This window comes from Osmerus mordax, chromosome 8 (assembly GCF_038355195.1).
Source record: "Osmerus mordax isolate fOsmMor3 chromosome 8, fOsmMor3.pri, whole genome shotgun sequence".
In the NCBI taxonomy this organism is placed as follows: domain Eukaryota; kingdom Metazoa; phylum Chordata; class Actinopteri; order Osmeriformes; family Osmeridae; genus Osmerus; species Osmerus mordax.
This window is the reverse complement of record NC_090057.1, coordinates 2,262,715-2,290,432: the sequence shown is the minus strand read 5'-3', so window position 1 is coordinate 2,290,432 and position 27,718 is coordinate 2,262,715. Positions and strand designations below refer to the sequence as shown.

General features: G+C 52.3%; 1 protein-coding gene across 5 annotated transcripts in view; it reads right to left on the bottom strand.

Moving 5' to 3' along the window:
* Positions 1–27,718, bottom strand: part of fynb (FYN proto-oncogene, Src family tyrosine kinase b) — a 42,983-nt gene that overhangs the window by 11,642 nt on the left and 3,623 nt on the right. For 3 of the 5 annotated variants that reach the window (XM_067241294.1, XM_067241297.1, XM_067241298.1), the window contains exons 2-4: positions 21,831–21,899; positions 4,411–4,703; positions 2,094–2,190 (exon numbers count right to left, since the gene is read on the bottom strand). In XM_067241294.1, the coding sequence (XP_067097395.1) occupies positions 2,094–2,190; positions 4,411–4,693 (380 nt within the window). In that variant the 5' untranslated portion in view covers positions 4,694–4,703; positions 21,831–21,899. Of the gene's footprint in view, positions 1–2,093; positions 2,191–4,410; positions 4,704–12,933; positions 12,950–21,830; positions 21,900–27,718 lie in introns of those variants that run through there. The other 2 variants (XM_067241296.1, XM_067241295.1) reach the window with 2 other exon arrangements.

The window sequence follows — 27,718 nt, the reverse complement described above, 5'->3', positions numbered from 1 at the left end:
AGAGAGAGAGAGAGAGAGAGAGAGAGAGAGAGAGAGAGAGAGAGGAGAGAGAGATGAGAGGGTGGGTTGTTCCATCACTGTTGTCTTCAACAAACCCCCTAAAACCAACTCTGCCACAACAGAACAAGTAAACAAAGTCACACAATGTATGTAAAAGTATTCAAACCCTCTCTCCCTGTGGTGAATACAGATGAGAGGATAATTGAGGAGAGGATTGTGTCAAGTTTTTACTACTTAGGCAGATTACTATTCTTAGCTTGGCGGGTGATGCACGCAAAAAACTATTCATTATTTACAAACAGCTCAAACCATGCATTTACATTCCGAGGTATTTCCTGATTATGTTCCATTATGTTTTACAATAACACACTTGGACTAAGTTATAAAAAGCTGAATCCACAAACCAATGTAAACACAGTTCTGGATTGCTGCCTGTGACACAGAGCGCATTCACCAGCCTTTCCTGGAAAAACACCATCACAACACTAAACACCAGAGCATTCTGTGTGTCTGTGAGTCTATGTGTCTGTCTGTCTGTCTGTGTCTGTCTGTGTGTGTGTGTCTGTCTGTGTGACTGTGTGTCTGTCTGTCTGTCTGTCTGTCTGTCTGTCTGTCTGTCTGTCTGTGTCTGTCTGTCTGAGTGTGTGTGTCTGTCTGAGTGTGTGTGTCTGTCTGTGTGTGTGTCTGTCTGTCTGTCTGTGTGTGTGTGTCTGTCTGTGTGTCTGTCTGTGTGTCTGTCTGTGTGTGTGTGTCTGTCTGTGTGTCTGTCTGTGTGTCTGTCTGTGTGTCTGTCTGTGTGTCTGTCTGTGTGTCTGTCTGTCTGTGCGTCTGTCTGTCTGTCTGAGCCACGTCCCTCCCAGGAGCCTCGACTAAACAAGCATCTGCCAGGTACCGTCTGCCAGCCAGCAGCAGCCTGGCCAGGGAGGAGGAGCAGGGGGCTGGAGCCTGGCTGGGGAGGAGGGTCTGGGGGCTGGGGTCTGGCCGGGGAGGAGGAGCAGGGGGCTGGCCGGGGAGGAGGATCAGGGTCTGGGGTCTGGCCTGCCCGACTGGAACTCCTCATCTCCCCAGCAGGGGGCCTGGTGGAGCCCAGATCCAGGGAGGCTGGAGCAGGCAGACAGGCAGCCAGACAAGCGTGGGCAGGAGGGGCCCGGCTGCTGCTCTGCCTGGCCCCCGCCAAGGGGAGGGCAGGGGTGGGAGGGAGGAGGAGGAGGCGGGGGGTGGGAGGGAGGAGGGGTCATGACGGTGCTGTCCTCTATGTGAGCTGGCGCAGCGCTGACCAGCACCAGAGAGCGGACCAGGGGGTGATGAGGAGAGGAGCAGGGGTGGGCTGAGGTGAGGTAGGTGAGGTGAGGTAGGGGTGGGGTGAGTGGGGTGAGTTAGGAGCAGCAGCACGTCCACGAGGCAGTACAGGATGTCAGGGAGCTGAGCCGGGGGAGGGAGGGTGGGGGGGAGGCGGGGCCTGGGGCCGGGCCGAGGGCGGGAGATCCACCCCGTCAGAGCATCATCACCAGCACACAGCAGCAGGGGAAGCCAAACTCCAACAGAGACGCCTCGTAGAAATACACTCCAACATGAATCAGGCCCGCACACTGTGCTGTCTCGCACCGAAAAAAAGGGCATCCGTGATCTTTGAAAGTAGCGTGGCTGGAAAACTGATAGAATCGCTCCCCCTTCCCACCCGCAAGCAGGCACACACCTACGCACGCACACACACATACAGAAACCGAGGCTTTGAAACTGTTTTGCTGACTGAGGGTAACACTATCCAACATGACAGTAGGCACAGGAAACAGGGTGGTTGAACTTCCTGTCCTAGTTCAAAGGGAAGTCGTCAAGACAGACTGAAGAACAACAGAAAAAAACATTCCTACTCGCTGCTGGTGAGGTGTGCCCCTGCTCCACCCATCTTAAATGAAAGATTAAACTGTGGTCAAGTTCCTGCTTTCAGAGGACTACTGCTGCTTTGGTTTTCACCACCTCCTCCATCCCCACCCCTGAAATATGTCTACCAGGAAGCCAGAGATTATATAACAGAAAGAACTGAATTCCTCTCATTGAGGCCTGTCAGATAAGCAAAGACAGGTCGTACTTACGTGCTGTTGATGATCTGGAACCTCTCTCCTTTCCTGAAGCTGAGGTCGTCTTCTGTCCTGGCCTCGTAGTCATAAAGTGCCACAAACTGTGTGACCCCTGCAGGGCAGAGAACGACAGAGTCAGCAATCCCACGATTAGCACCAGCAAATCAACCGGAGCCTCAAACTGAACCGACATTGCACCGTAAGCTCTCTCTCTGTGGCCAGGAAGGGTATTTCTGGAGGCAGTTTTGTATAAGGCTTACTGACTTTGATATATACTCATCCGGTTTACAGTCGACAGTGTGAATGGGTTGGGGAATTAACCTTTGTAAAAGGACAGCTTTTGCCAAGCAGGTAGCTAGCTCATAACCCCCTTTAAATAAAGGTAGGTGAAGAGCTCACTAGTCGTGATGTACTGGAGCCTGGATGCTTTAGAGTGAGAAACCAGCCCTGAGGAGGAAGAGTCTGCTGCCTTTCACATGACTGAGAGACAGACAGAGAGGGAGGGAGAGGGGAGAGAGGGAGGGAGGGAGAGGGAGAGAGAGACAGAGAGGGAGGGAGCGATACAGACAGAGAGTGAGGGAGAGAGAGACAGTGAGAGACAGACAGAGAGGGAGGGAGAGAGAGACAGACAATGAGAGGGAGAGACAGTGAGAGAGAGAGACAGAGACAGAGAGGGAGGGAGAGAGACAGAGAGAGTGAGGGAGAGAGACAGACAGAGAGTGAGGGAGAGAGAGACAGAGAGGGAGGGCGGGAGAGAGAGAGAGAGACAGAGAGGGAGCGATACAGACAGAGAGTGAGGGAGAGAGAGACAGTGAGAGACAGACAGAGAGGGAGGGAGAGAGAGACAGGGAGGGAGGGGAGAGACAGACAGTGAGAGGGAGAGACAGTGAGAGAGAGAGAAAAAAGAAATGCAGCAAAAGGCTCGAGAGAAATGCAGAGAGAGAGTGAAGAAGAAATATGTCTCTAAAAGGGAGACAGAAAGAGAGAGAGAGACAGAGGAAGAGAGAGCAGCAAAGGAGAGACACATCCCTGTGGGGCCTTTTAGAGCCACACCTCGAATCCATCCACAGCTCGTCTGGAACACCAGATCACTTCCGCCAAAGCGCCCACGCCATTCACCAGAGGCCCCTGAGTGAGCCAGAACAACCGGGCACTGCTTTGTGAAGCTTTATCGACTAAATACGAGGACTGTGATGTCTGGACCATTCGGGTTATACAAGGCTGTCATGGGACTAGCTAGTCAAAGTACCGCATGCATCCATACAAAGGCAATGATTTCCCATGGAGCGCGTCACAGCGGGACAGGCCTCGTGGTCATGTCTGTCCACAGCTGCAGGCTGTGACACACACAGAGCAGCGTCTCTGGAAGGGTGGAGTGGGGTGAGGCAGGGGTGAGGTGAGGTAGGTGATGTAGGGGTGGGGGTGAGGTGAGGTAGGGGTGAGGTGAGGTAGGTGATGTAGGGGTGGGGTGAGGTGAGGCAGGGGTGAGGTGAGGTAGGGGTGAGGTGAGGTAGGTGATGTAGGGGTGGGGTGAGGGTGAGGTAGGGGTGAGGTGAGGTAGGTGATGTAGGGGTGGGGTGAGGTAGGGGTGGGCTGAGGTGAGGTAGGTGAGGTGAGGTAGGGGTGGGCTGAGGTGAGGTTAGGGGTGAGTTAGGTGAGGTAGGGGTGGGCTGAGGTTGAGGTAGGGGTGGGGTGAGTTAGGTTCGGTAGGGGTGGGCAGAGGTGAGTTAGGTGAGGTAGGAGTGGGCTGAGGTAAGGTAGGTGAGGTGAGGTAGGTGAGGTAGGGGTGGGGTGAGTTAGGTGAGGTAGGGGTGGGCTGAGGTGAGGTAGGTGAGGTGAGGTAGGGGTGGGGTGAGTTAGGTGAGGTAGGGGTGGGCTGAGGTGAGGTAGGTGAGGTAGGGGTGGGGTGAGTTAGGTGAGGTAGGGGTGGGCTGAGGTGAGGTAGGTGAGGTGAGGTAGGGGCCAACCGTATAAAAAATTTCCACAAGGAGAAAAACTCCACGACCTTGGACGGATTAGGATTAGGATTACAGGACAGAAAATAATCCCCACTTTGACAGCGAGTTCTGGTTGAGTAAAGAGGACCTGAGTTCCTCTGCAGGGGGACGCCAGCAGAAAGGATATCCTGGCTGGGAAATATTCTCCACAGAAACAATACGACACGGACAAAAGCTCAGAACGAACGGCAGCCGGACGTCCCATCCCTGACGGGGGTGGGGGGGGGGGGGGGGGGGGGGGGGGGGCCGTGGAGAAGGGAAGTCTGGGCTGCTGGGGGCGGGGCGCACGGCCAGAAGGCTCACACGGTGACACGCTCACACAGTGACACCCCTACCTGTTCCTCCTCGGTTGCGCAGGGGTCCCTGTGTGACACGAGGGAGCTGACCCCTCCAAACACGGTCACGCCCTGGCCCCACGGGGGCGTGGCCCACAGGGGCGTGGCCCACGGGGGCGTGGAAGTTGTTGTAGTTGGGGATGGCGGTGACCCCGAAGCTAGGGTAGTGCTGCGGGGGGGGGTCGGCTCCATAGCGGTAGCCCGCTGCACTCTGCGAGAGGCTGGTGTCTCGCTCGTCCCTCAGTTTGGTTGCTTCTTTATCCTTGCATTGCACACAGCCCATTATCTATATTCTAGAGGAGAGAGAGAGAGAGAGAGAGAGAGAGAGAGAGAGAGAGAGAGAGACAGTGATAGAGACAGAGATAGAGAGAGAGAGAGAGAGAGAGAGAGAGAGAGAGAGGAACAGAGAGAGAGGGAGGTGTGGAGAGAGAGGGAGGGAAAGAGAGAGAAAGAGTGTGAGAAAAAGAAAAGAGATAAAAAGAGATTATGAACTTGACAGTGGATCAACAGTAAGCATGGACCAGGACAGCACGCAGTGTGACACAAGACACAGAGAAGAAACTTTGTCCCTGTTCAAGGTTCCTCTGTGTACTTTCTCCTCAGATGACTCCCTCCCCTCCCCCCCCCCTCCCCCTCCCCTCCCTTCCCTTCCACTCCCCCCCCTTCCCCTCCACTACCCTCCCTCTCCTACTAATCGATTAATCCATGATCACATCGAAGGCAACCATCGAGCGCCGGCCTCTGTGTGTGTGTGTGTGTGTGTGTCTGTGTGTGTGTCTGTGTGTGTGTCTGTGTGTGTGTCTGTGTGTGTGTCTGTGTGTGTGTGCCCGTTAGAGAGACCCCCATGTTCATCGCTCCAGGGATAATGGACAGCACACATGGCCCCAGACAAGACCAACCATTGTGAAGGAGTTTAATTAACTTGTTGCTGGCTGGGCTGTGATGGGAGTCTGGCTGTGATGGAGTCTGGCTGTGATGGGAGTCTGGCTGTGATGGGAGTCTGGCTGTGATGGAGTCTGGCTGTGATGGGAGTCTGGCTGTGATGGGAGTCGGGCTGTCGGAGTCGTCGTGGTTACAGCTGTGGATCACCACTAGACGGCTGGATTCACCCGGCAGAAATTCATGTCATCTAATTACTATAACAAACAAGCATGAAAATAATGTTTGTGTGCAGCTGTGTGAGAGTGTGTGTGTGTGTGTGTGCGCGAGCGTGTGTGTGTGTTGTACATCAGTTGAAACACGTAGACAGAACATTCCTGAGCTCCTCTCATGACAGCCTGATCCTTCATCTGAAATCACTGTAAAAGCACTCAGATGTGGCATTTGAAAAGTATTATTTCTCTCTTGCACACACACACCACCCACACACACACACACGCAACACACTCCTGCATGATCTTTGCTGGCTCATTTATCCAGAAAGGCAGGAAGTTCCGTCTGTAAAGATGCACGCAGGGAGAGTGAATGTGTCTCAGAGCTTCCCCTGCACAGCAGGAACGACCGGTCAGGAGAAGAGGAAGGAAGCCCTCTTCTCTACCAGTCTCCACGACAGCAGCAGTCACCACGACAGCAGCAGTCACCACGGCAGCAGCACACTGGCCGGCACACAATGGCTCCCCGGAGAGGCGGCCCACAGCCCCCCCCCCCCCCCTATCATAACTAACCACAACACTTCACAACAGGCAACCGTGTGAGCCAGAAGCCATTCATCAACAGCACACACGCTCCAAATAAACTGTGCAGCTTAGCGCGGAGCCTCCCCTGCTAACTGAGCAGGTCAGGGAGGAGTCCAGCGCTGCGCTGGGTCCAGGCTCACATGCGTAACCATCCGGATGACGTTGTCGACTCTTAACCACGACCTTCCTGTGAAAGGGCTGGCGGCGGCAGGTGGCAGACAGCTTGCAGTGGCAGAGACCCAGCCGCTCCGTGATCCACTGTGACGGGACGGGAGCAGGGAGCGGGCAGGGGGCCAGGGGGAGCAGGGAGCGGGCAGGGGGCCAGGGGGAGCAGGGAGCGGGCAGGGGGCCAGGGGGAGCAGGGAGCGGGTAGGGGGAGCAGGGAGCGGGCAGGGGGAGCAGGGAGCGGGCAGGGGGAGCAGGGAGCGGGTAGGGGGAGCAGGGAGTGGCCAGGGGGAGCAGGGAGCGGGCAGGGGGAGCAGGGAGCGGGCAAGGGGAGCAGGGAGCGGGCAGGGGGAGCAGGGAGCGGGTAGGGGGAGCAGGGGGAGCAGGGAGCGGGTAGGGGGAGCAGGGAGCGGGTAGGGGGAGCAGGAGGAGCAGGGAGCGGGTAGGGGGAGCAGGGAGCGGGTAGGGGGAGCAGGGAGCGGGTAGGGGGAGCAGGGAGCGGGCCAGGGGGAGCAGGGACCAAGAGGCCTCTGGGAATGGCCTAAATTGGCGTCCATGGAAGCGCTAATCCCCCACCCTGCCAGTTGTACTACTACTACTGCTACTGCTACTACTACTACTACGACAGTGTGCTGTGATCTGGCTCCTCCCACGCAGCCCTGGACAGCTGATTGGATGGTTTAGGAGCGGGAAACATTTCTATTGGTCCCCGTTAAGCGCTGTTTGAAGGGCCGGACTTGGCCCTTTGTAAATGGTAATCTGTGGAAACGGAGCCAGGATGGATTTGCTTAGTCAAATCTGCTTCCGTTTTCTGAGAAAAAGAGTTGGACTTCAGGGGTGAACCAAAGCCATGAATGGCTTTGTGGATAAAAAAAAATAATAATCTAGACACACCACTCTCACCCCCGCCCCACACAGAGAGAGAGACACTGCAGAGGATAGACAACCGTGACCATTTCTCAGGACCTCCCCAGGAGCCCTCTACCCGGTGTTTTCTCTCTGTGCTGCTGGAGTCAGTGACAGCAGGGTCGTCTCCTCTGCGCCCAGACAGCCAGGCCTGGCCCGGTGTCCTGCCTGTCCCCACAACCAGCATCCTCTCTCTGTCCCCACAACCAGCATCCTCTCTCTGTCCCCACAACCAGCATCCTCTCTCTGTCCCCACAACCAGCATCCTCTCTCTGTCCCCACAACCAGCATCCTCTCTCTGTCCCCACAACCAGGGCCCACTGCAGACCCTCCCACCACCAGACACAGCCTCTGCAGACCCTCCCAGCCTCTCATCTCTCTCTTTTCTTTCTCTTTCCTCTCTCTCCTCATTCATTATTCTGTCCTTCTCGAAAGAGAAAACACCTACTTGCCGTGGGCATCTGTTAGCGGTTAATTCTCCTCTCTCCTCCTCCTCCCCTTCACTTTCTCTACCCCTCAGGCGCGTAACAACAGCCTGAAACAACAGATAACAATCAGACAGAGAAACTGTTCACAGAACACCCATCCCCCCTCTCCCCCCCCCCTCTCCCTCTCCAGACTTCAGCCTGATTTCAACCATGATGAGATCAATGGTCCTGGTGGGAAATCCAATTATGGGGCAGACCACGACCAGCAGCAGAGCTGGATCTATAATTAGTTAACGGTGAGGCCGTTCGTACCGAGTGTAGAACAGGCGGGCCACGTTCATTAACATCTTTAATTGAGGCCAAAGATCTGAAGCGTCACTAGACGTAAAAGATCCCCTTTATTAACACCGACAGGTAAAAGAGACAGGAGTTAAAAGGCTCCATTCAGCTTCCACCTGCGTCCTGCTTCACCAGAGACGAGCAGGAGAGCTCAGGAGAGGCTCTGTCCCCAGCCTCCACACAGCACAGGTGAATTATTCATGGGCCAGTTGTGCTAACTTGAAGGTATGCCATGAGGAAGGACCAGGCAGCAGCAGCCCAGGGAGGCCCCAGGCACATTTATATTTGATGAGGACGTAGAGGGCTGGGCGTCATTAGGAAGAGTGTGTGTGTGTGTGTGTGGGGGGGGTTCCTTGTTGGGAGGACGATGGCCACTGGTGTGGACCACACACACTGCCTGCCTGCCTGCCTCACACCAGGCTGAGGGACGAGGCTGAACCAGGCCTTCTTCAGACGGAGATAAAAAGCCAGACAGCAGTTTGTTATTCTCCTGATCTGCGCTGCAGTTTGCCCTTCAGGTAGAAGAGAAGGAACACTGAAATAGACCAGCAGACAGAGAGATCAGGAGAGCTGCTGAGATAATGAGACGGGAGATGATTAAGAGGGGAAAGAGGAGGCGCAGAGGGGAGGTGAAACACAATGTGTGTGTAAGAGAGTGTCAGAGTAATGGAGAGAGAGAGAGAGCGAGCATGAGAGAGAGGGAGAGGGAGCGAGAGAGAGGGAGAGAGAAAGAGAGAGAGGGAGGGAGAGAGCATGAGGGAACAAGAGAATGTGAGGAGAGGGAGAGAGAGGAAGGAGTGGATGACCAGCGCACTCAGAGAGAGTAAAAAGGAGAGGTTGAGCGGAAACAGAGTGTGAGACGAGGAGAATGGAGAGGACAAAAGGGAGGGAGGAAGAGGAGGGGGGGGGCTTCCTTGGGGAGGAGCGCAGACAGGAGCCGGATAATGATCGGTGGTGGGGGTCATACATGCTGAGCGCCAGGCTGCTGGGGACAAACTTTCCTCCCAGCATGCACCTCTGCTGTCAAGCAGCATCACGCGAGAGCTAGAGCCACTGAAGGTTAACGCTCAGAGGCCTGACACACACACACACACACACACACACAGTGCCCCAATGTCAACCATCAACAGGTACACACAATTACAGAGTCTTACATTGATGCTTTGCAAACATCCATGCCACATATAGCTGGGAGTGAAAACGAGAAGGCCGTAAATCAGTGTGTGTGTACAGCACAACCCATCAGCAAAGCTTCACATGAACCCAGGACAAGGAGAGAACGTTTGATTGATTTTGATATGAGCTTCAGTTTGAAGTGTTTTCGCCTCATCAGCCATGAGGCCGGCCCGTTCTCTGTCAGCCTCCTCCTCTGGTCCTGCTCATCACTCCTCCATCACATGCATGACCCACTGTCAGGTTATGTAGTCCTCAGCTAGCTACCTAGCTGAGAGAGAGAGAGAGAGAGAGAGAGAGAGAGAGAGAGAGAGAGAGAGAGAGAGAGAGAGAGAGAGAGAGAGAGAGAGAGAGAGAGAGAGAGAGAGAGAGAGAGAGAGAGAATGAATGAAAGAGAGAATGAATGAAAGAGAGAGAGAGAGAGAATGAAAGAGAGAGAGAATGAAAGAGAGAGAGAGAATGAAAGAGAGAAAGTGTGTGAGAGAAAAATGGAGTGAAAAAGCGAGAGGGGAAAAGCAGGCTGGTTCTTCCGGGGGTTGACTGATACAGCTGTGTCCCTGTGAGGAGTGCTCTTGTTGGGGCAGGACTGGCTGCTGCGGTGAGGTCAAACAGGTCACCTGGCACAGTGGCGAGGAAACACTTGTGCACAATACCACTGCTGGAGAAGCTGCACCACTTCCCGTCCGACACCTCCCTAGTTTCCACACACACACACCACCCCACCCTCCCCTCATCACCTCTCCTCCCTCCCTCTATCCACTCCATGTTAGTGCTCTCCTGCCTCTCACAGCTCTGGGGGGTATTCCAGACTTTTATCACCAGTGAGGGAGGAAGGGCACATATGAAAGCTTTCTGTGCGTCACCAGCGCTCGTATGGCAGAGGAACAGGCGACACGTTTCAGTCAAAGACAGGAGCCCTCATACAGGAGCCCTCAGAGAGACCGCCTGCAGGGTAACCCAGCCCGCTCACTCTGAAGCTTCACAACGCACATCCCTTGATCACGGTGAGTCTCAGAGGACGACAAGAACAGCAGGGTTTATTTCTTCATTAAGACTCTGCATTCCTGCCTGCACACAGGGGCGTGGGCTGGGGTCCTACCAGAGCGTTTACCGTAGGGAGTCAGGTGGCTGAGCGGTTAGAGAATCGGGCTAGTAATCAGAAGGTCGCTGGTTCGATTCCCGGCCGTGCAAAAATGACGTTGTGTCCTTGGGCAAGGCACTTCACCCTACTTGCCTCTGGGAAATGTCCCTGTACTTACTGTAAGTCGCTCTGGATAAGAGCGTCTGCTGAATGACTAAATGTAAATGTAATGTTTACCAAAACAGGGGAGGAAGAAGAGTGCTGTGGAACTCCTGAGTGTCTGGACTGGATTATGTTGTTTTCAAGGCTTGTCTTTACAGCACCAAGCCCACCAGGAGACCTGTCTGAGCATGCTCAGAAGCCCTTCATTAAAGCTCGGGCAGCGCCCACTCAGTCCCTCCACAATAAGCTCCTTGGTGTGTAATGCAGCTTCCTGGGGTGACGATAAGAATAGCCCTCCGCAAGCCTGCCCCAGCTCTCAGTTAGGGAGCACTGAAACCCCTCATGTAGACCGTGGAGGACAGACATGAACTCCAGGAACTGGTGTTTTTTTGGTGGGGTTGTTATTGTTTTTTTAACGCGACTGTTTATGGTTTATTTGTGCAAGCTGCTTCAGGGCGCCTGGACGGCATCTCTCCGACTGGGATTATGAACTGTGAGCTGTCAGAACACCGATAACCCTTCCTCCTCCTCATCCCTCCTCCTCCTCCTCCCTCCCTCCTCACACCTCCCTCCTCATCCCTCCTCCTCACACCTCCCTCCTCACTCTCCCTCATCCTCCCTCCCTCCTCACACCTCCCTCCTCCTCATCCCTCCTCCTCACCCTCCTCACTCTCCCTCCTCCTCCTCATCCCTCCTCCTTCTCCTCCTCCCTGGTGGGGGACGCGGAGACGTGGCTCGTTCCTTCACATCTCTGTCTGCTGGCTGAGCAGTGATCACAACAACCCCAGCCCACTCTCTCTCTCCTCCCCCACTCCCTCCCCCCCCTCCTTTACACTCCCTCCTCCCTCCCCCCCCTCCTTTACACTCCCTCCTCCCCTCCTTTACACTCCCTCCTCCCTCCCCCCCTCCTTTACACTCCTTCCTTCCTTCCTTCCTCCCTCCCCCACTCCCTCCCCCCTCCCCCCCCTCCTTTACACTCCCTCCTCCCTCCCCCCCCTCCTTTACACTCCCTCCTCCCTCCCCCACTCCCTCCCCCCCCTCCTTTACACTCCCTCCACCCTCCCCCACTCCCTCCCCCCCCTCCTTTACACTCGCTCCTCCCTCCCTCCCTCCCCCCCCCTCCTTTACACTCCCTCCTCCCTCCCCCCCCCTCCTTTACACTCCCTTCGCCTCCTCCCTTCTCCCTCCCCCTCCCTATCCCTCTCTCCTCCCCCACTCCCTCCCTCACACTCCCACTACTTCCTTCCCTCCTCCTCCTCCCATCGGTCAAAACCAAAATGGGCGGGGCTCGTCCTGGCACCATTGTGCCAGGGTGACTCAGTGTCAGTGATGGCTCTGCAGCAGGACGTCAGGGGAGCTGAGGACCCCATCAGAGCTGTGGGAGGCTGGCTGGGTGGACGGCTCACTAGCACGGAGCCCTTAGCCTTCCTGGGGCCAGACTGAGGCTCTCTCTGGGGATTAGCTGCGGAGCTTCTCTCCCTCCGGTGCTGTATTACGATGGCGGTGGTGGTGGTAGCCGTTTGGCTAGCACCATGCTAACAATCAGGAAGTTATTCCAATTCTGTGCACTTTGTATTCAAAACACAAACGCATGTCTAACTGGGTTCTTTCACCTTCATGAATGGGTAGGAAAAAACTGTGGTAGCAGAATTATTCACACATCATCAAACTGTTATCGATATAGGACTGGGATTAGGACATTTCTGAGGGGAATCTGTTGTATCAGTGTTTCATTCAAATGTGTCGACACAAAGGAGTTAGTCAGTTAACGGGAATTTGAATCACAAAACCAAGTCCAGCGCTCAGACGGGCATCAGAACGTCATTCTGAAGCACATTGACTGTCGTGCAGTCAGAGGCCCCTGGGTGACTGTTGACCTGGTGTTATCAATGCAGCTGTGTCCACAACTTGACCTCTCAACCCCCACACCCTGACACCACCCACCACCCCCCACCCACACCCCGAGGGCCCCTTAATAAATCAACACTGTTATACACGCCTCCGGGACGCGCTCCTGCCCCCTCCATGATGAAATATTCATCATGTCCCCAGAGAGACGCGGAGCAACGATCTCCAATCACCCGCTGATTACCTCCTCAGCCCTCAGGTCACAGCCTCGGCTGAGACGCCTGCCATCAGGTGCGTGCCACCCAAATGTCACAAACGACATGGAGTCAGGTGGCTGAGCGGTGAGGGAATCGGGCTAGTAATCCGAAGGTTGCCAGTTCGATTCCCGGTCACGCCAGCTGACGTTGTGTCCTTGGGCAAGGCACTTCACCCTACTTGCCTCGGGGGAATGTCCCTGTACTTACTGTAAGTCGCTCTGGATAAGAGCGTCTGCTAAATGACTAAATGTAATGTAACGACAAGCGATATCAGTTATGGCTGAACAGGCGTTTCTGTCCTCTCACAGTCTGTCCAGCTGCTGAGGATGCAGAGACTTGCGACTAGGAGGGAGCGGCCATCTTGTTTGAGGAGGCTTCTCTCATCCCTGGCAGAGGTCAGTCAGAGGTCATTTAGAGGACAACGCAGTCTCTCTACAAGGATACAGTACTAATGCATGGAGCACCAGCAACCTGAATTATTTACTCACGCATTCCACGCCCTTGAAAATCCACACGTCTATTCACCGTCATTTCAGTCCTTACGAGCCGGAAGAAACTAAATCCGTACGCGTGTTGAGAGACAACAATCACGGCAGAAACGACCAATCAAACGGCTAACAGCTCCCTGGGAGAGAATATGTTATCACCCACGACCACGGCGTGACATGGTTGTGTGACGCTGCTGTTAACAGGCTTCACAACGACAGACTGCTGATCCTCATTTCCTCAAACGTGTCAGGATGATGACGGAAGTTTGCGGGAAGGCATGCGGGTAAGTACTCAGTGGGGAAGCTTCTGAGATTGCTGGAGACTAAGAGCGCTCTGTACAGGAAGCAGCCCATTGTTTAGAAACATAGCCGCAATTTCCTTATTTTCCTCTTTTCACTGCGGTGAGACAAAGTGCTCTGGACTCAAGGTCAATCAGCAGGACTGGAACTTATTAGAATGCATGGTAAACACACACACACACACACTCAGTTTGTGGCCCAGATGAATTACAGCAAATGAAACGACATTGACGTGTGTCTTCGACTATCCTGTCTCAAAGTCAACAGAAATGTCAACTGTGGAGCAGAGCAACACCTTCAGCTAGCACACACAAACCTCTCTGCTCGTTAGGATGTGGTACACCCTAAGGTACGGGCCTCTAGGCGTCAAGTTTCCATTTTGCCTGTCGAGAACGACACAGTTCACGAGGGCAGGGTGGTCTGGCTGGCTTGAGAACATGGTAGGACCTGAGTGACTCTGAGACATGTGGCTCCGTCCATGTGGCGGATGTTGGTTTTGCTGATGAGGGAGGGAGGGTTAACCCGAGTCCACCGCAGGATATTAATAAAGCCGGGGCAGGACTGCCTCATGCTCACCTCAGCCACTCAAGACTGTGGGTACCCGACGGAGCACGTGCTGTGCCCTCGCTAGTCTGTCCTGCTGCCTGCTCCACTCTGAACCGCAGGCTGCACTGCCTGCCTGCTCCACTCTGAACCGCAGGCTGCACTGCCTGCCTGCTCCACTCTGAACCGCAGGCTGCACTGCCTGCCTGACACACTCACATGCATCCTTCATGTCCAGGTGAAGAACGGACAGAGCCTGGGTGGATAGAGTGCTAAAGTAGAGGGGTAGGATTCTAGGGTAGAGGGGTAGGATGCTAGGGTAGAGGGGTAGGATGCTAGGGTAGAGGGGTAGGATGCTAGGGTAGAGGGGTTGGATGCTATGGTAGAGGGGTAGGATGCTAGGGTAGAGGGGTAGGATGCTACGGTAGAGGGGTAGGATGCTAGGGTAGGATGCTAGGGTAGAGGGGTAGGATGCTAGGGTAGAGGGGTTGGATGCTATGGTAGAGGGGTAGGATGCTAGGGTAGAGGGGTAGGATGCTATGGTAGAGGGGTAGGATGCTAGGGTAGGATGCTAGGGTAGGATGCTAGGGTAGAGGGGTAGGATGCTATGGTAGAGGGGTAGGATGCTAGGGTAGGATGCTAGGGTAGGATGCTAGGGTAGAGGGGTAGGATGCTATGGTAGAAGGGTAGGATGCTAGGGTAGAGGGGTAGGATGCTAGGGTAGAGGGGTAGGATTCTAGGGTAGAGGGGTAGGATGTACTAGTTATGCGTCAGCAGCAGTGAGAGCAGACACAGACAGACAGACGACCCTTCATCAGACACCAGCGGAGCAGTCTGTCACTTTAGCCTCGTTGCTAGGTTACCACATTCCCGAGCACACTAGTTCCTCTGGGCTGCCGCGAGGAGGGCTTCGCAGGGTCTGGGGAGCGGCTAGGAGGAGGTGACGCAGGCACCACGGCTGAGCCAATCACGATTGAGGACGAGGCACTAGGGACGCTTGGGTGCTGTGTGTGTGTGGGGGCTGTGTGTGTGTGTGTGCACATGGGCATGTGTGTGTGTGTCCCCGGCTGTGAGTCAGGATGTGTGGGTATGATCTCGCTTCCGACGCGTGTCATCTGCTCAGCCTCTAGAAGAGGACATGGTCCAGCTGTGTGTCCTCAGGCAGCCTGTGCTGCGGCCACACAGACAGGAGCCCAGACCAGGCTGTGTCCTCAGGCAGCCTGTGCTGCGGCCACACAGACAGGAGCCCAGACCAGAGAGAGCTGAGCGGGAGACTTCTCTGCTCTGACGCCACTGCAGCTCCGACACACTGGATCCTGCTCTGATTAGGGAGGATTATTTTAGGCCCCTTTGTTTTGCGTCTTCGCAGGCTTAGGCAGTGAGTGTGAGTAAATGTATGCGTGTGCTGGAATGAACCTGGGATTTAATACTCGGACATAGAGAGGAAGTTAAAAAACCCAGCAGCATCTATTTTGTTAGGGGGCAACTTCCGATGAAGTCAGGCCTGTTGTCGCGGTAACCACCAGAAAAGACAAACTTGTCTTGTTATTAACAGCTCAAACCTAGAGTAAAAACGATTTTTCTCACATACAGGATGCTGCAAAAAAAAACTAACACCGTACCTACCACGCTATGAAAGTATGAGAGATGACTCCAGTTGGTTTTGTGATGGACAGGCAGGTTTACTTCCTATCCTTCAGTGCTTAGCAGCCTTCCAGCAGGCCTGTGGCAAGGTAGGTGGGTCCAATTAAGACCAATCCACAGATGTCTGAGTATGTTTAAGTACCACAGTACAACTTTTCTAATGTCACAACAACAGCGAAAACAGCTTCTGGTCGACTAGATAGGCTTGAGATTTCCTCTAATGGAGGAATCATGAAACAAGGACATTCAGCACATAAATACAGCTTTACAAAGAGGGTCTTGAGCTGCTAAGACCAGCACACAGATGTATGATAGAGAGGCTTCGGATTAACATCCATGTCAGACTCGGCTGCATGTGGCGAAAACATTTGCTTTTAATTTCCTCCTCTGTCCAGATTGTCCTGTGTGGAGCCTGGAACCAAACGGCACGCAGAGTTAAAAGGCGACCTCAAGGACCTCTTCACCAGCTTGGGTCCCTGCCGGGCTTAAGCATTACCACGTGGTCACGCAACAGCCACTCTGAAGGCAAGCTGTGCCCACTTAGCATCACAAGCTCTGCCAGGAGCATTCAGACAGTACAGAGTCCTGCTCATGCCGATCCACTAAATGGCCATTCATGTCATGTGAAATGTATCAGCTGGTATTGCGTATGGATTCACTAAAAACCAGCTTACAGCCCAGTGAGGTCATTTTAAGGAACACAACAGGAAGTGAGGCACACTGTTACCGATTTCGAAAATTCAGTGGGAACGAATCCTTCTTCGAAACTACAGAGTCACAGTTAAGTAAGAACATTTATTATTCTGAATGTCCAGGCTCCCTAACATGATCGTGAAATGATCTGGTCGCCGTCTTGGTCACCCAGACACCAGTCAGCATGCAGGAGCCTAGGAGCAGGAACAGCGGGTCTGAACCACCACCAACCCAAACATGTGGCAGACTCGCACAATCTGTAAACCATAACAGAGACAGCATAGAGGCTGCCTGCAGCTAAAGGCAACAAGCATAACTTCAAAGGGCCTCTACTTGTGTTTTAGCACCAGCCCCGGTTCTCCTCCCCCCCTCCCCCACTCCGCCCCCTCAAAAGAAGGGAACAGAACTGTAAATCAAGCTGAAGACGATGTAAATCAGTGACCAGCATCAACACTCCAGTGAGGGTTTACGAGGGGCCAGGTTTAGGCTGAAAACCTCTTGTGGGCTAGAATGACCAAAGTGAGCGTTGGGTGAATAGGCTCCAGCTCTGGGGAGGGGGAGGGATTCACGGTCTGTCTGGAGGCCCTCCTGCTTTTGTGTGGAGGCTGCGGCCATCTTGACTGGATGGGTGAAGATTAGGCTCATTTGCAACCTGGACGTGTTTCCATGCAGGGGTGTCTGGGCCGGCAGCAGGCTCTGGAGAAAGAGGCCATTGTCACCGTGCTTCCAGCCATGTCCAGCATAAGCCCCTCCATGTGTGAAGCCCCTAGACAGCGTGGTCTGAACCAAGGCCTTCCCTGCTCCTCTGACAATATACCTGTCACGCTTCTCATCGAGAGACCGCACTAAGTCTCGGCGCTCCCGTGAGAGAAGACAGCTGCCACTGTCCCTCGCCTCAGATTCACGCATTGCTGCCTTTTTCACGTTGGCCAATAAAAGTCAGCGCAGGCTGACGCACGTTTTGTTTGTTAGGGCCATATGGCAGCTTGTAGCCGCTGCTCTCATGCATAGACATAAGTTACCCTGCGCGAGTGAGCAGGCTCCCCGCAGCAGAGACTCTCAGAGGCAGCTATACTCTAGAGGGTTGGTTATCGGTGTGATAGAGGGGGATGGGTGGATGGCAGGGGGCTTTGGTAAGTCAAGTTTGGTGCTGTGGAGTCAGCAAGACAGGGTGGGGGTCATGGTAACATCGACATATGGGAGCCCCCTCTCTCCCCTCACACGAGAAACCTGCCACATCCTGTAGCATAGCTAACATCACAGTGAGCGCCGCGCACCCCAGCTACCGCCAAACAGCCACGGCTCATAAACTCCATTCCCTGTAACTTCCTGAGTCGAAACAAACATCCGGATCCAGAGACAACAAGGACGCGCTGCATAAACGACGGCGTCTCCTCGGAGCCAAACATCCACACATGTGCTCCATCATCATGCCCATCTGCCTCCTCCCAGGAGGGGCACCCAGGGTGAAGTGAGCCAGAGATCAGGAGGGGCACCCAGGGTGAAGTGAGCCAGAGATCAGGAGGGGCACCCAGGGTGAAGTGAGCCAGAGATCAGGAGGGGCACCCTGGGTGAAGTGAGCCAGAGATCAGGAGGGGCACCCAGGGTGAAGTGAGCCAGAGATCAGGAGGGGCACCCTGGGTGAAGTGAGCCAGAGATCAGGAGGGGCACCCAGGGTGAAGTGAGCCAGAGATCAGGAGGGGCACCCTGGGTGAAGTGAGCCAGAGATCATTACGACTTGGCTGCTCTGTTCTCTCCTCATACTGGGAGTTCCTGTAGGCCCTCTTTCATCAGGCAAGGGAGGAGCAGAGGAGGAAAGAGGCCTTCTCGCTAGGCAGGAGGTCTGGGTTCCATCATTCCCCACCAGTCTCTCTCTCTCTCTCTCCCAGTTTTTTGCCTGGAGGTGAGAACACCGTGTGCTGCCAGGCACACAGAGCAGTAGGCTTGTGTGTGTCTACAGTTGTGTGTATGTGAAGGCATCACTAGCGAGGGATAATACTTCAGGCTGCAGAGACACGCAAGGTGGAGAAACGGACGTATTCAGTTCCTCGTTGGTTGTTCTCATTGGCTGAGGTGTCACGCTCCACAGAGAGCTGTGGCCTGTTACTCCTGCGGTGACTGAGCTGTCGCGTGGGAAAGCAGAGAGGAACCAGGTAGTCACGCTGGCTGACCGGGGCCGTTAGCGAGGGTGCGGAGGGAGCTCAGAAGGTTAAGACAGACAGGAGGTCTGAGGTGACTCTGTCCCACCACAGATCAGGCAGTTGCTCACCTGCAGCCCAGCGATTTGTTGTCGCAAAAGAGAGCAGTGTCTTCGCCTCTAAACTACTAATTTAAAAACATCATGTATTCTATAGAGATAGCGCATACAACACCTCATCGCTTATGTCCGCCGTGACAAATAGCTTCATTAGGAGGGCAGGGAGACAGAACAGGGTATGGGAAGAAGGCCAACAGATGTGTGTTATATATCTATCTATATAGATATATAGATATATAGATATATAGATATATATATCTATATATCTATCTATATATCTATCTATATATCTATCTATATATATATAGATATATAGATAGATATATAGATAGATATATATAGATATATATATCTATATATATATATATAGATATATATATCTATATATATATATATAGATATATATATATAGATATATATAGTGCAGCGAAAACAGGTTGGTTAGCTTCAAGCAAACACAGCCCATATATGATCGTGCAGCAACATCAGAATCAACCACAGGCTGAACAAAACTGAACTTCCTCTGACATTTAGTGAAACTAGTTCAAAGCCCCACACAATCTACATTTAGACATTTACATTTAGTCATTTAGCAGTCGCTCTTATCCAGAGCGACTTACAGTAAGTACAGGGACATTCCCCTGAGGCATGTAGGGTGAAGTGCCTTGCCCAAGGACACAACGTCATTTGGCACAGCCGGGAAGCGAACTGGCAACCTTCAGATTACTAGCCCGATTCCCTAACCGCTCAGCCACCTGACTCCCACGAGCCACAATCTCCGCTATTACAGTGTGTAAGAGAGGGAGAGAGAGCACGTGTTTATGTGAGAATAATAGGATGTAAATATGAAGGACATTATATATGCAAGGCCTGGAAATATAACAATGCTAACTGTACAACGAGTATTCAGTTTAGCTCATGGAGCATGAATACATGCAACATTCCAAGAAAATGGGAGAGTTCTTGACATTAAACAACTCATGGAATCAATGAGTCATTTTCAAGTCTCATCCTCCACTATCTCTCCCACGCACACACAAACTAACTGTGTGTGTGTTGTTCCACTGACAGAGCGACAGAGGGGGGGGTGGGGAGGTCTTGGTGCGTGGAGAACCTCACCACCGCGGAGCTCAGAATCTATCCGAGCCGCAATGACTAACCTGCCGTTCTGAACCGCCTCGTAGACATGCTCTCCTTCCACCTCGAGCCAGCGGAAACTCTCACAGCGCCCTGTGAGAGTGCCTGTGCCTCCTTCAGGTAGGAGCAATCAGAGCTAGCGCCGCGGCTAACTACAAGCCTGTCTGGTGCGATGTGCCGAATGAGTCAGGAGAGACCACAGAGGAGAGCGGGAGGACAAACTGTGTGTAATGCTGCATAATGTATGCGCAGGCGATGAATGCTGAATACCCGTCTTCATCCAGATTCCTGGATGAAGCCCTTGTGTGCACTAACCCGTTTCCACAGCCACTGTTGAGGAATTCTGACTTTGAGGGGGGGGGGAAATGATTTTTCCATTTAAAGACGTGTCATACAGTTCTCCGCCAGCGGTTTCCATTAAAGGTCCCCTTTTGTCCACAGGACAGGCTGTGACTCGTCTCTTCAGCAGGAGGCTGCTGTCTCTGACAGGGCCATGCATGGAGCGCTCTCCCTCATGCTCAAAACAACAAGGGAGCTGAAGAGAGCCACTGTGCTGCGAGGCAGCAGGAAGGGAGGAGAGATGGTGCTGTAGACAGGCTGGGGAGCAGGAGAGAGGGTGCAGAGCAGGGAGGAGAGAGGGTGCTGTAGACAGGCTGGGGAGGAGGAGTCAAATTTCAAATCAAATCAAATTTATTTGTATAGCCCTTTGTACACGCAAGCATGTCACAGAGGGCTTCACATATGCCCATAGAACTGCCCCTCAACCAACCTAAACCCTCAAGGAAGACAAGGAAAAACTCCCAAAAAACTCGAGAGAGGGTGCTGTAGACAGGCTGGGGAGCAGGAGAGAGGGTGCTGTAGACAGGCTGGGGAGCAGGAGAGAGAGTGCAGAGCAGAGAGGAGAGAGGGTGCTGTAGACAGGCTGGGGAGGAGGAGAGAGAGTGCAGAGCAGAGAGGAGAGAGGGTGCTGTAGACAGGCTGGGGAGCAGGAGAGAGAGTGCAGAGCAGAGAGGAGAGAGGGTGCTGTAGACAGGCTGGGGAGCAGGAGAGAGAGTGCAGAGCAGAGAGGAGAGAGGGTGCTGTAGACAGGCTGGGGAGGAGGAGAGAGAGTGCAGAGCAGAGAGGAGAGAGGGTGCTGTAGACAGGCTGGGGAGCAGGAGAGAGAGTGCAGAGCAGAGAGGAGAGAGGGTGCTGTAGACAGGCTGGGGAGGAGGAGAGAGAGTGCAGAGCAGAGAGGAGAGAGGGTGCTGTAGACAGGCTGGGGAGCAGGAGAGAGGGTGCAGAGCAGGGAGGAGAGAGGGTGCTGTAGACAGGCTGGGGAGCAGGAGAGAGAGTGCAGAGCAGAGAGGAGAGAGGGTGCTGTAGACAGGCTGGGGAGCAGGAGAGAGGGTGCAGAGCAGAGAGGAGAGAGGGTGCTGTAGACAGGCTGGGGAGCAGGAGAGAGGGTGCAGAGCAGGGAGGAGAGAGGGTGCTGTAGACAGGCTGGGGAGCAGGAGAGAGAGTGCAGAGCAGAGAGGAGAGAGGGTGCTGTAGACAGGCTGGGGAGCAGGAGAGAGAGTGCAGAGCAGGGAGGAGAGAGGGTGCTGTAGACAGGCTGGGGAGCAGGAGAGAGGGTGCAGAGCAGGGAGGAGAGAGGGTGCTGTAGACAGGCTGGGGAGCAGGAGAGAGGGTGCAGAGCAGGGAGGAGAGAGAGTGCAGAGCAGAGAGGAGAGAGGGCTGTGTGCTGTAATCTGGAACTTGAGCCACTCTGACGGCCTCCAGGGACACAGAAGGCCAGCATGCGACGACAGGGATTACGATCAAATGCAAACATGTTTTTACCCTAAAGAAATTTGCTGCGAATGTAGGGAAAAAAGGGTCAATTGAAGGAATGAGCGTGAGAGAACAGCCGGATGAGGAGGGAGGGAAGCCTGGCTTGTCCTGAGGGAGGGAAACCTCAGATTAACCTGTCGGTCGTGTTGTGGGCTGAACTCTGGCCGGCCATGAGGATAAGATTACAAACGGAAGGGATTGTGGGGGGGGGGGGGTCCCCCTGGTGTTCGATCACACACAACTACATGCCTAAACATGCTCATTATCATCCAGCGGACATATCAGAATGATACTGGTGTTCCCGACGAAGTCACACACCATTAGGCAGTATTTCAAATTGAATACACCATTGGATCTATATATATTTAGAGTAGGGGAATGTACTCTAGAATCTAGAAGGATCTTGGCACGTGTCTAGGATCAATACAGGTGTAAGCAGTATCTTACGCACAGCAGGAACCTCTATAGCACAGCTTCAACCTGTGGTGGCCAGCTGTGTGTGTGTGTGTACCTCTGGTTTTCAGCGTATCTGGATCTTTATATGCTCCACATTGCTTTGTGCACCGCGAAAATAGAGGGCCTGTAGGAAAAGAGAAACATTTAATTATTCATCGAATCGTTCAATAAAACATGCATCTGAACTACTCGCAACGTCCAATGTCGTCATTTTCGCTTCGAAGAGAAGAATGTGGGCCTGGGTGTTTAACATCCTCCCAGACTCTCCAGAGGGAACGCCTTTGGACCAAGTGACAGGCAGCGTTCTGTTAAACGCCGACCTCGATACGAGTCTGTTTGTAAACAACAGAGAACAGTGCAGACTGTAAGGTTCCAGCTTTGATGCAAACCCTGCGTGTTGGCCTCATTTCCCTAACTTCCGTTCTGTCAAACACTTCACTGCTGCAGCGGTCAGAGCAGAGGCTCTCCATCCCAAGTCTGACAGAGCAGAGGAGAGGTGGAACAAGTAGGGCTGGAATGACCATTTCTCAAACAACACTTGGAAGGAATCATCTTCAAAGATGTGGAATACACTGTTGGTCATGCTTTCTGCACCTTTGCAGAAAATACAGATTTTTTTTAGCAAGGTAATTTAACACAATCCACTGAGCGTATAGGTGTTCCGACCACATATGATCTCGCCCCAGAGACCAGAAAATGACCGATAATGCTTAGACACACACACACACAACTTCAAACTATGCGTACTGTACACACCTCTAAAAACACTGCCAGGACTTTCCAACCAAGACTAATGGTCAACAGCCGACTCATTGTTGCCCCCACTGGGACAGTGTTTAACTCCATGGCACAATTACAAACTGCACTTTATCTACAACAGGCTCTCTGTTCCCACTGCCAAATCTTGTACTTGTAAGCCATTAGCCAAACCTTTAAAGCAGAGCCCTGCTACTGCAATCTAACGCTGTTACACAGCGACAACTCTCACTTCCTGTGCTACATATGGCTCGGAATGACTTTGTCTGTTGCTGCTGCTGGCTGCTGCTGTTGTTGGTGGTGTGGTTGCTGTTACATGGTTTCAAACAATCATTCTCACACATTTTAACAGGGGTACACGGATCCCCTCACGGATTTCATCTTTCTCTATTAGTAACCAGATTCAGAAGTGGAGTAGCACTATATTTAGGCCCGAGTCCTGTGTAAGTGGGTAGAGAGAAGAACTACAGTACTGCTATATGATTACCTCAGCCTCAGGGGGGCACAGAAGGGCGAAAGAGAGAGAGGGAGAGAGGGAGGAGAGGGACAGGGAGAGAGAGAGAGAGAGCGAGAGGAGAGAGAGAGGGACAGAGAGAGAGGAGAGAGAGGGACAGAGAGAGAGAGGAGAGAGAGGGACAGAGAGAGAGAGAGGAGAGAGAGGGACAGAGAGGGACAGAGGGAGAAAGCAGAGAGAAAAAGAAGAGAGAAACACAGAGGCGCAGAGAGAGAGAGAGAGAACACAGGGGCAGTCATCAGGGCTGACAGCACCACTCCTCCTTCAGGAGTGTCTTCACCCCATTGTTCCCTGCCATCGCTCCTTCAGGGATGACATCATCTAGTGGAGCCTGTCCCAGGTGGATGACATCATCTAGTGGAGCCTGTCCCAGGTGGATGACATCATCTAGTGGAGCCTGTCCCAGGTGGATGACATCATCTAGTGGAGCCTGTCCCAGGTGGATGACATCATCTAGTGGAGCCTGTCCCAGGTGGATGACATCATCTAGTGGAGCCTGTCCCAGGTGGATGACATCATCTAGTGGAGCCTGTCCCAGGTGGATGACATCATCTAGTGGAGCCTGTCCCAGGTCTTCCATCAGCACAGAGACATTTGGGAGGTTTCTTAAAAAGATGGATTAATCTACGGCCTATGGACTAGGCCAGCCATTACCAACCTTTTCCGCTTCGCGGCCCAATTGCATAGCTCACATGTAACCAACGCAACTGCTAGCTACCGGAAGTTGTATACCTGTCTTGTTCAATATGAGGAAGTGATGCGTGCATAGTGAATTGAATTGGACGTATGCAATTTCACGTGTGTTTTCTACAGGGAATTCAAGCAGTACTTTAAGACCATTCTACATTCTTCTAATAAGAAAGCTGTTAAAACTATCAATGTGTTTGCATCTTTTAAGGTATTTGTATAATCTATCATTTCTTGTACCTCCGAGCATATGTTATCTTTAAACATACTGTCACTGGTGTCATCCAGTATATCATGCAGTAGTATTCATTCTGGCAGACACCATCAACACAGCCTGACTTTTTTCAGTTGAGGGTTTGTATGGCTATTCTTGTATGGCATGTGGATGAAACTGAAGAAGATTTCCTACCCCTAACCCTAACCCTTCTCCAAAACAACCGAGCTGTGTTACCTACAAGAGCAAAACGTGACTTTCAACCATCATCTTTCTGGTAAATTACCACTTAGCTGTAGCTGGCGCTTATTTTTGTGTCTATCTTACAGCCCTCTCTGTGTATCTCTCTCTGTGTATCTCTCTCTTTATCTCTCTTTATCTCTCTGTGTATCTCTCTGTGTATCTCTCTGTGTATCTCTCTCTCTGTCTCTCTCTCTCTCTCTCTCTGAAGACAGCCCAGAGCAGGGTTCAGTAGAGTGAACTACAGTATGAATACAAAACACATTACAGTAGAGTAGTGTGGAGTAAGAGCAGGCCTCCAACAGAACAGAGCGAGAGAGCTGGCTGTCCTTTCATCCTCTGCAACTCCCATCCAGCATGATGGCCGAGGCTGCAGGCGGGGGAAAGTCATTCAGCCACACAAAGATCACATGACCAGCAGTGCACAACAAGCCCTAGTCATTCTCCTGTCATTTGTTCACTGTGCCAAATGTCTGGGCCACTGGCCTGGCTGCACGAAGACGGCCTGGGTTAGGGTTAGGAAGACGGCCTGGTACACTGCATAGATGGCTCTCCGCGCACTGGCTGGCTGCTGGGGATGCGGGTAACCCTGTGGTCTGGTACGGCCCCCCATAGCCTTCACTCAAGCCTTACACACTTAACTCAGACCGGACAAGGAAACGCGTACCCTCGGCCACGGTGAGGTCATACCACAGCTACGCTCTGAGGAAATATGGAACTCTACCGTTTCAATAATGGCATCACAGACTTGCTAATTTAGTGACTTTGTCACTAGATTTAGCACATTTTCACCTTCACTAGCGACAAAAAGTCTTATCTAGCGACAACTGGCGACTTTTTTGAGAGTCATAAATAACTTCTGGTGAGATCTTTTAGACAAAACTGTGGCAGCATTTACTGAGTTTATACTTGTAGGCCAGCACTCTGACTGTAACCTATATTTAGGTTTATGTGGTGGTGTATTGGTGCATTTACTGTCTATCCATCTGCATGAGGTGTGTGATCCAAATGACACAAGCTGCACTCCTTTCAATTTTGAATTAATTAAATTGTCACATACAGTAGCCTACATCTTCTTTAACCTCTGAAGTTTAAAATAAGAAGACATCCTTCACAGAGGCTGGCTGACTGACTGACTGAGAGTGGATTAGAAAAAAACAAAAACATTCTCACAGGAAAACCCAAGTGAGAACATAACAAGAACCTCAGATTTGCTGACAGTGAAGAACAGTTCGTTCCCAGCCTGCTGACACACAGCTTCTCTGCCACTCAGCCCGGTGATTAGAAAGAGGGACATTAACATCAGCAATGGTTTAAGGCCCCTTTGACACACAAGAGTCCTGCACGGCTGCTCTGTAACGAGGCACACAGAGGGCCAGAGCCTGACTTGACGCGCCAGCCAGGAGCAGGCCCATGCCAGCATAAGCAATCATTTACGTTTACATTTAGTCATTTAGCAGACGCTCTTATCCAGAGCGACTTACAGTAAGTACAGGGACATTCTCCCCGAAGCAAGTAGGGTGAAGTGCCTTGCCCAAGGACACAACGTCATTTGGCACGGCTGGGAATCGAACTGGCAACCTTCAGATTACTAGCCCGACTCCCTCACCGCTCAGCCACCTTACTCCTCAATCGTCTCCTTTGTCAGCCTCCAGCAGCTGCATCAGCACTGCAGAGCCAGGCAGCAGCAGAGCCGAGGGAGAGGGCTGGGACAGCACTCAGGAGGGACACTGTACACTGTCAGCTGGCTAGCTCACAACCTGGGCTGCTTTGGGCTTGTGCCAGGCTCGGCTCCAGAGTGAATCGGATGGGGGGGGGGGGGCATTTGGTTTCCATAAGGGGCCTTTTTGTATATGGCTCTCTTATAGAAACGTATAGATAAAATAATTGGGGGGGGGTTCATGTGGGGGGCATCCACCCTCCATGCCCCCCCCCCCTCGGAGCCGACCCTGACTTGTACCTGCTTCCGTGTTTCAGTTGAGGTGGGAAAAGTTCCACAGCTGCTGGGATTTGAACGTTTCACTGCTCGTCGTGAGCTGCTGAGAACACGGGCTGGAAGGGGAGTGTGGAATGTCAGCGGCACTACGGTACAAGTCCACAATGAAATTCATAGAAATTCATCAAAGAAATAGCTTCTTTGCAATGCAGATGAACAGTATGTCGCGTGTGACAGCAGTGGCTTGGAGCACAGGGAGCTATTGTTGACACAGAACTACTGTCTTTGTTACACACATGTTTATGTATGACATAGAAAACTGACAGAAAATCCACGGTATTAAATATGCATGAAAGCTCTGCGGGTCATAAACATTACCGCTCGTTTCGCTCTGAAAACAAAAAAACACTTGACATCAATGCACCTACCAGCAGAGCAACATATCATTAATAAATTACATGAATAAAAAACATTCTTCTTATGGTACTTGAACCCGACAAATGACTCAATTTGGAATTTGGGGATTGTGAACTAACATGCAAAACATACTGTGGCCTAACTATAATAGCATACCACATTTCACAGTTGTTTTGGTTACACATAATCAACAATATTTAACTTATCAGTATTTATTTATTTATTTATATTTAACCTCCTTAGTTTATCTGTTCTCTCAAATGTGCTGCTCCTTCCAAACAACGTGACAGATATCTGTTTTGTTGTTCAGACTGCAGAATCGAATATGGTGGAAACCTTTCCTAAGCACATTGCTGCTCTACCACGGGTGCAGTGGTTTGAACGTTTCAGTTTGTGGTTGGAAGACGCTCTCTGGAGGCCCATTGATTCAGTTATATAATCTGAAATAGGGAGTCAGGTGGCTGAGCGGTTAGGGAAGCGGGCTAGTAATCAGAAGGTTGCCAGTTCGATTCCCGGCCGTGCAAAATGACGTTGTGTCCTTGGGCAAGGCACTTCATCCTACTTGCCTCGGGGGGAATGTCCCTGTACTTACTGTAAGTCGCTCTGGATAAGAGCGTCTGCTAAATGACTAAATGTAAATGTAAATATAGTCTTGCCTGTCAAAATCGAAGGACGATCAAGGCAGCATTAAACCTTTGAATGCAGGGTTGTATTAAAGATGAAAGGTGCAGAGCGGCAGAGATTAAATGTGGAGGCGAGGGCTTAAAAATGGAAAAACCTTGTGAAACATTTGGGGGAAGCCTAGTTGTTAAATCTCTAACTGAACGAGTCTCGCCAGAAACAGGCAGTTCTTGTCTGTTCATTTAACCCCTCATTTCAGTGACCCCAAGTGACCCCTTTATCGATATTTTAGATTGTAGATAAAAGTATCAACAAGACCAAAGACTGGTCTCTGTTGGAGTCAGACACAGGCTAACATCTCAAAGGATACATTTACATTTAGTCATTTAGCAGACGCTCTTATCCAGAGTGACTTACAGTAAGTACAGGGACATTCCCCCGAGGCAAGTAGGGTGAAGTGCATCAGATGGCATGACCGGGAATCGAACTGGCAACCTTCAGATTACTAGCCCGATTCCCTAACCGCTCAGCCACCTGACTCCCTGGATACACACTGTA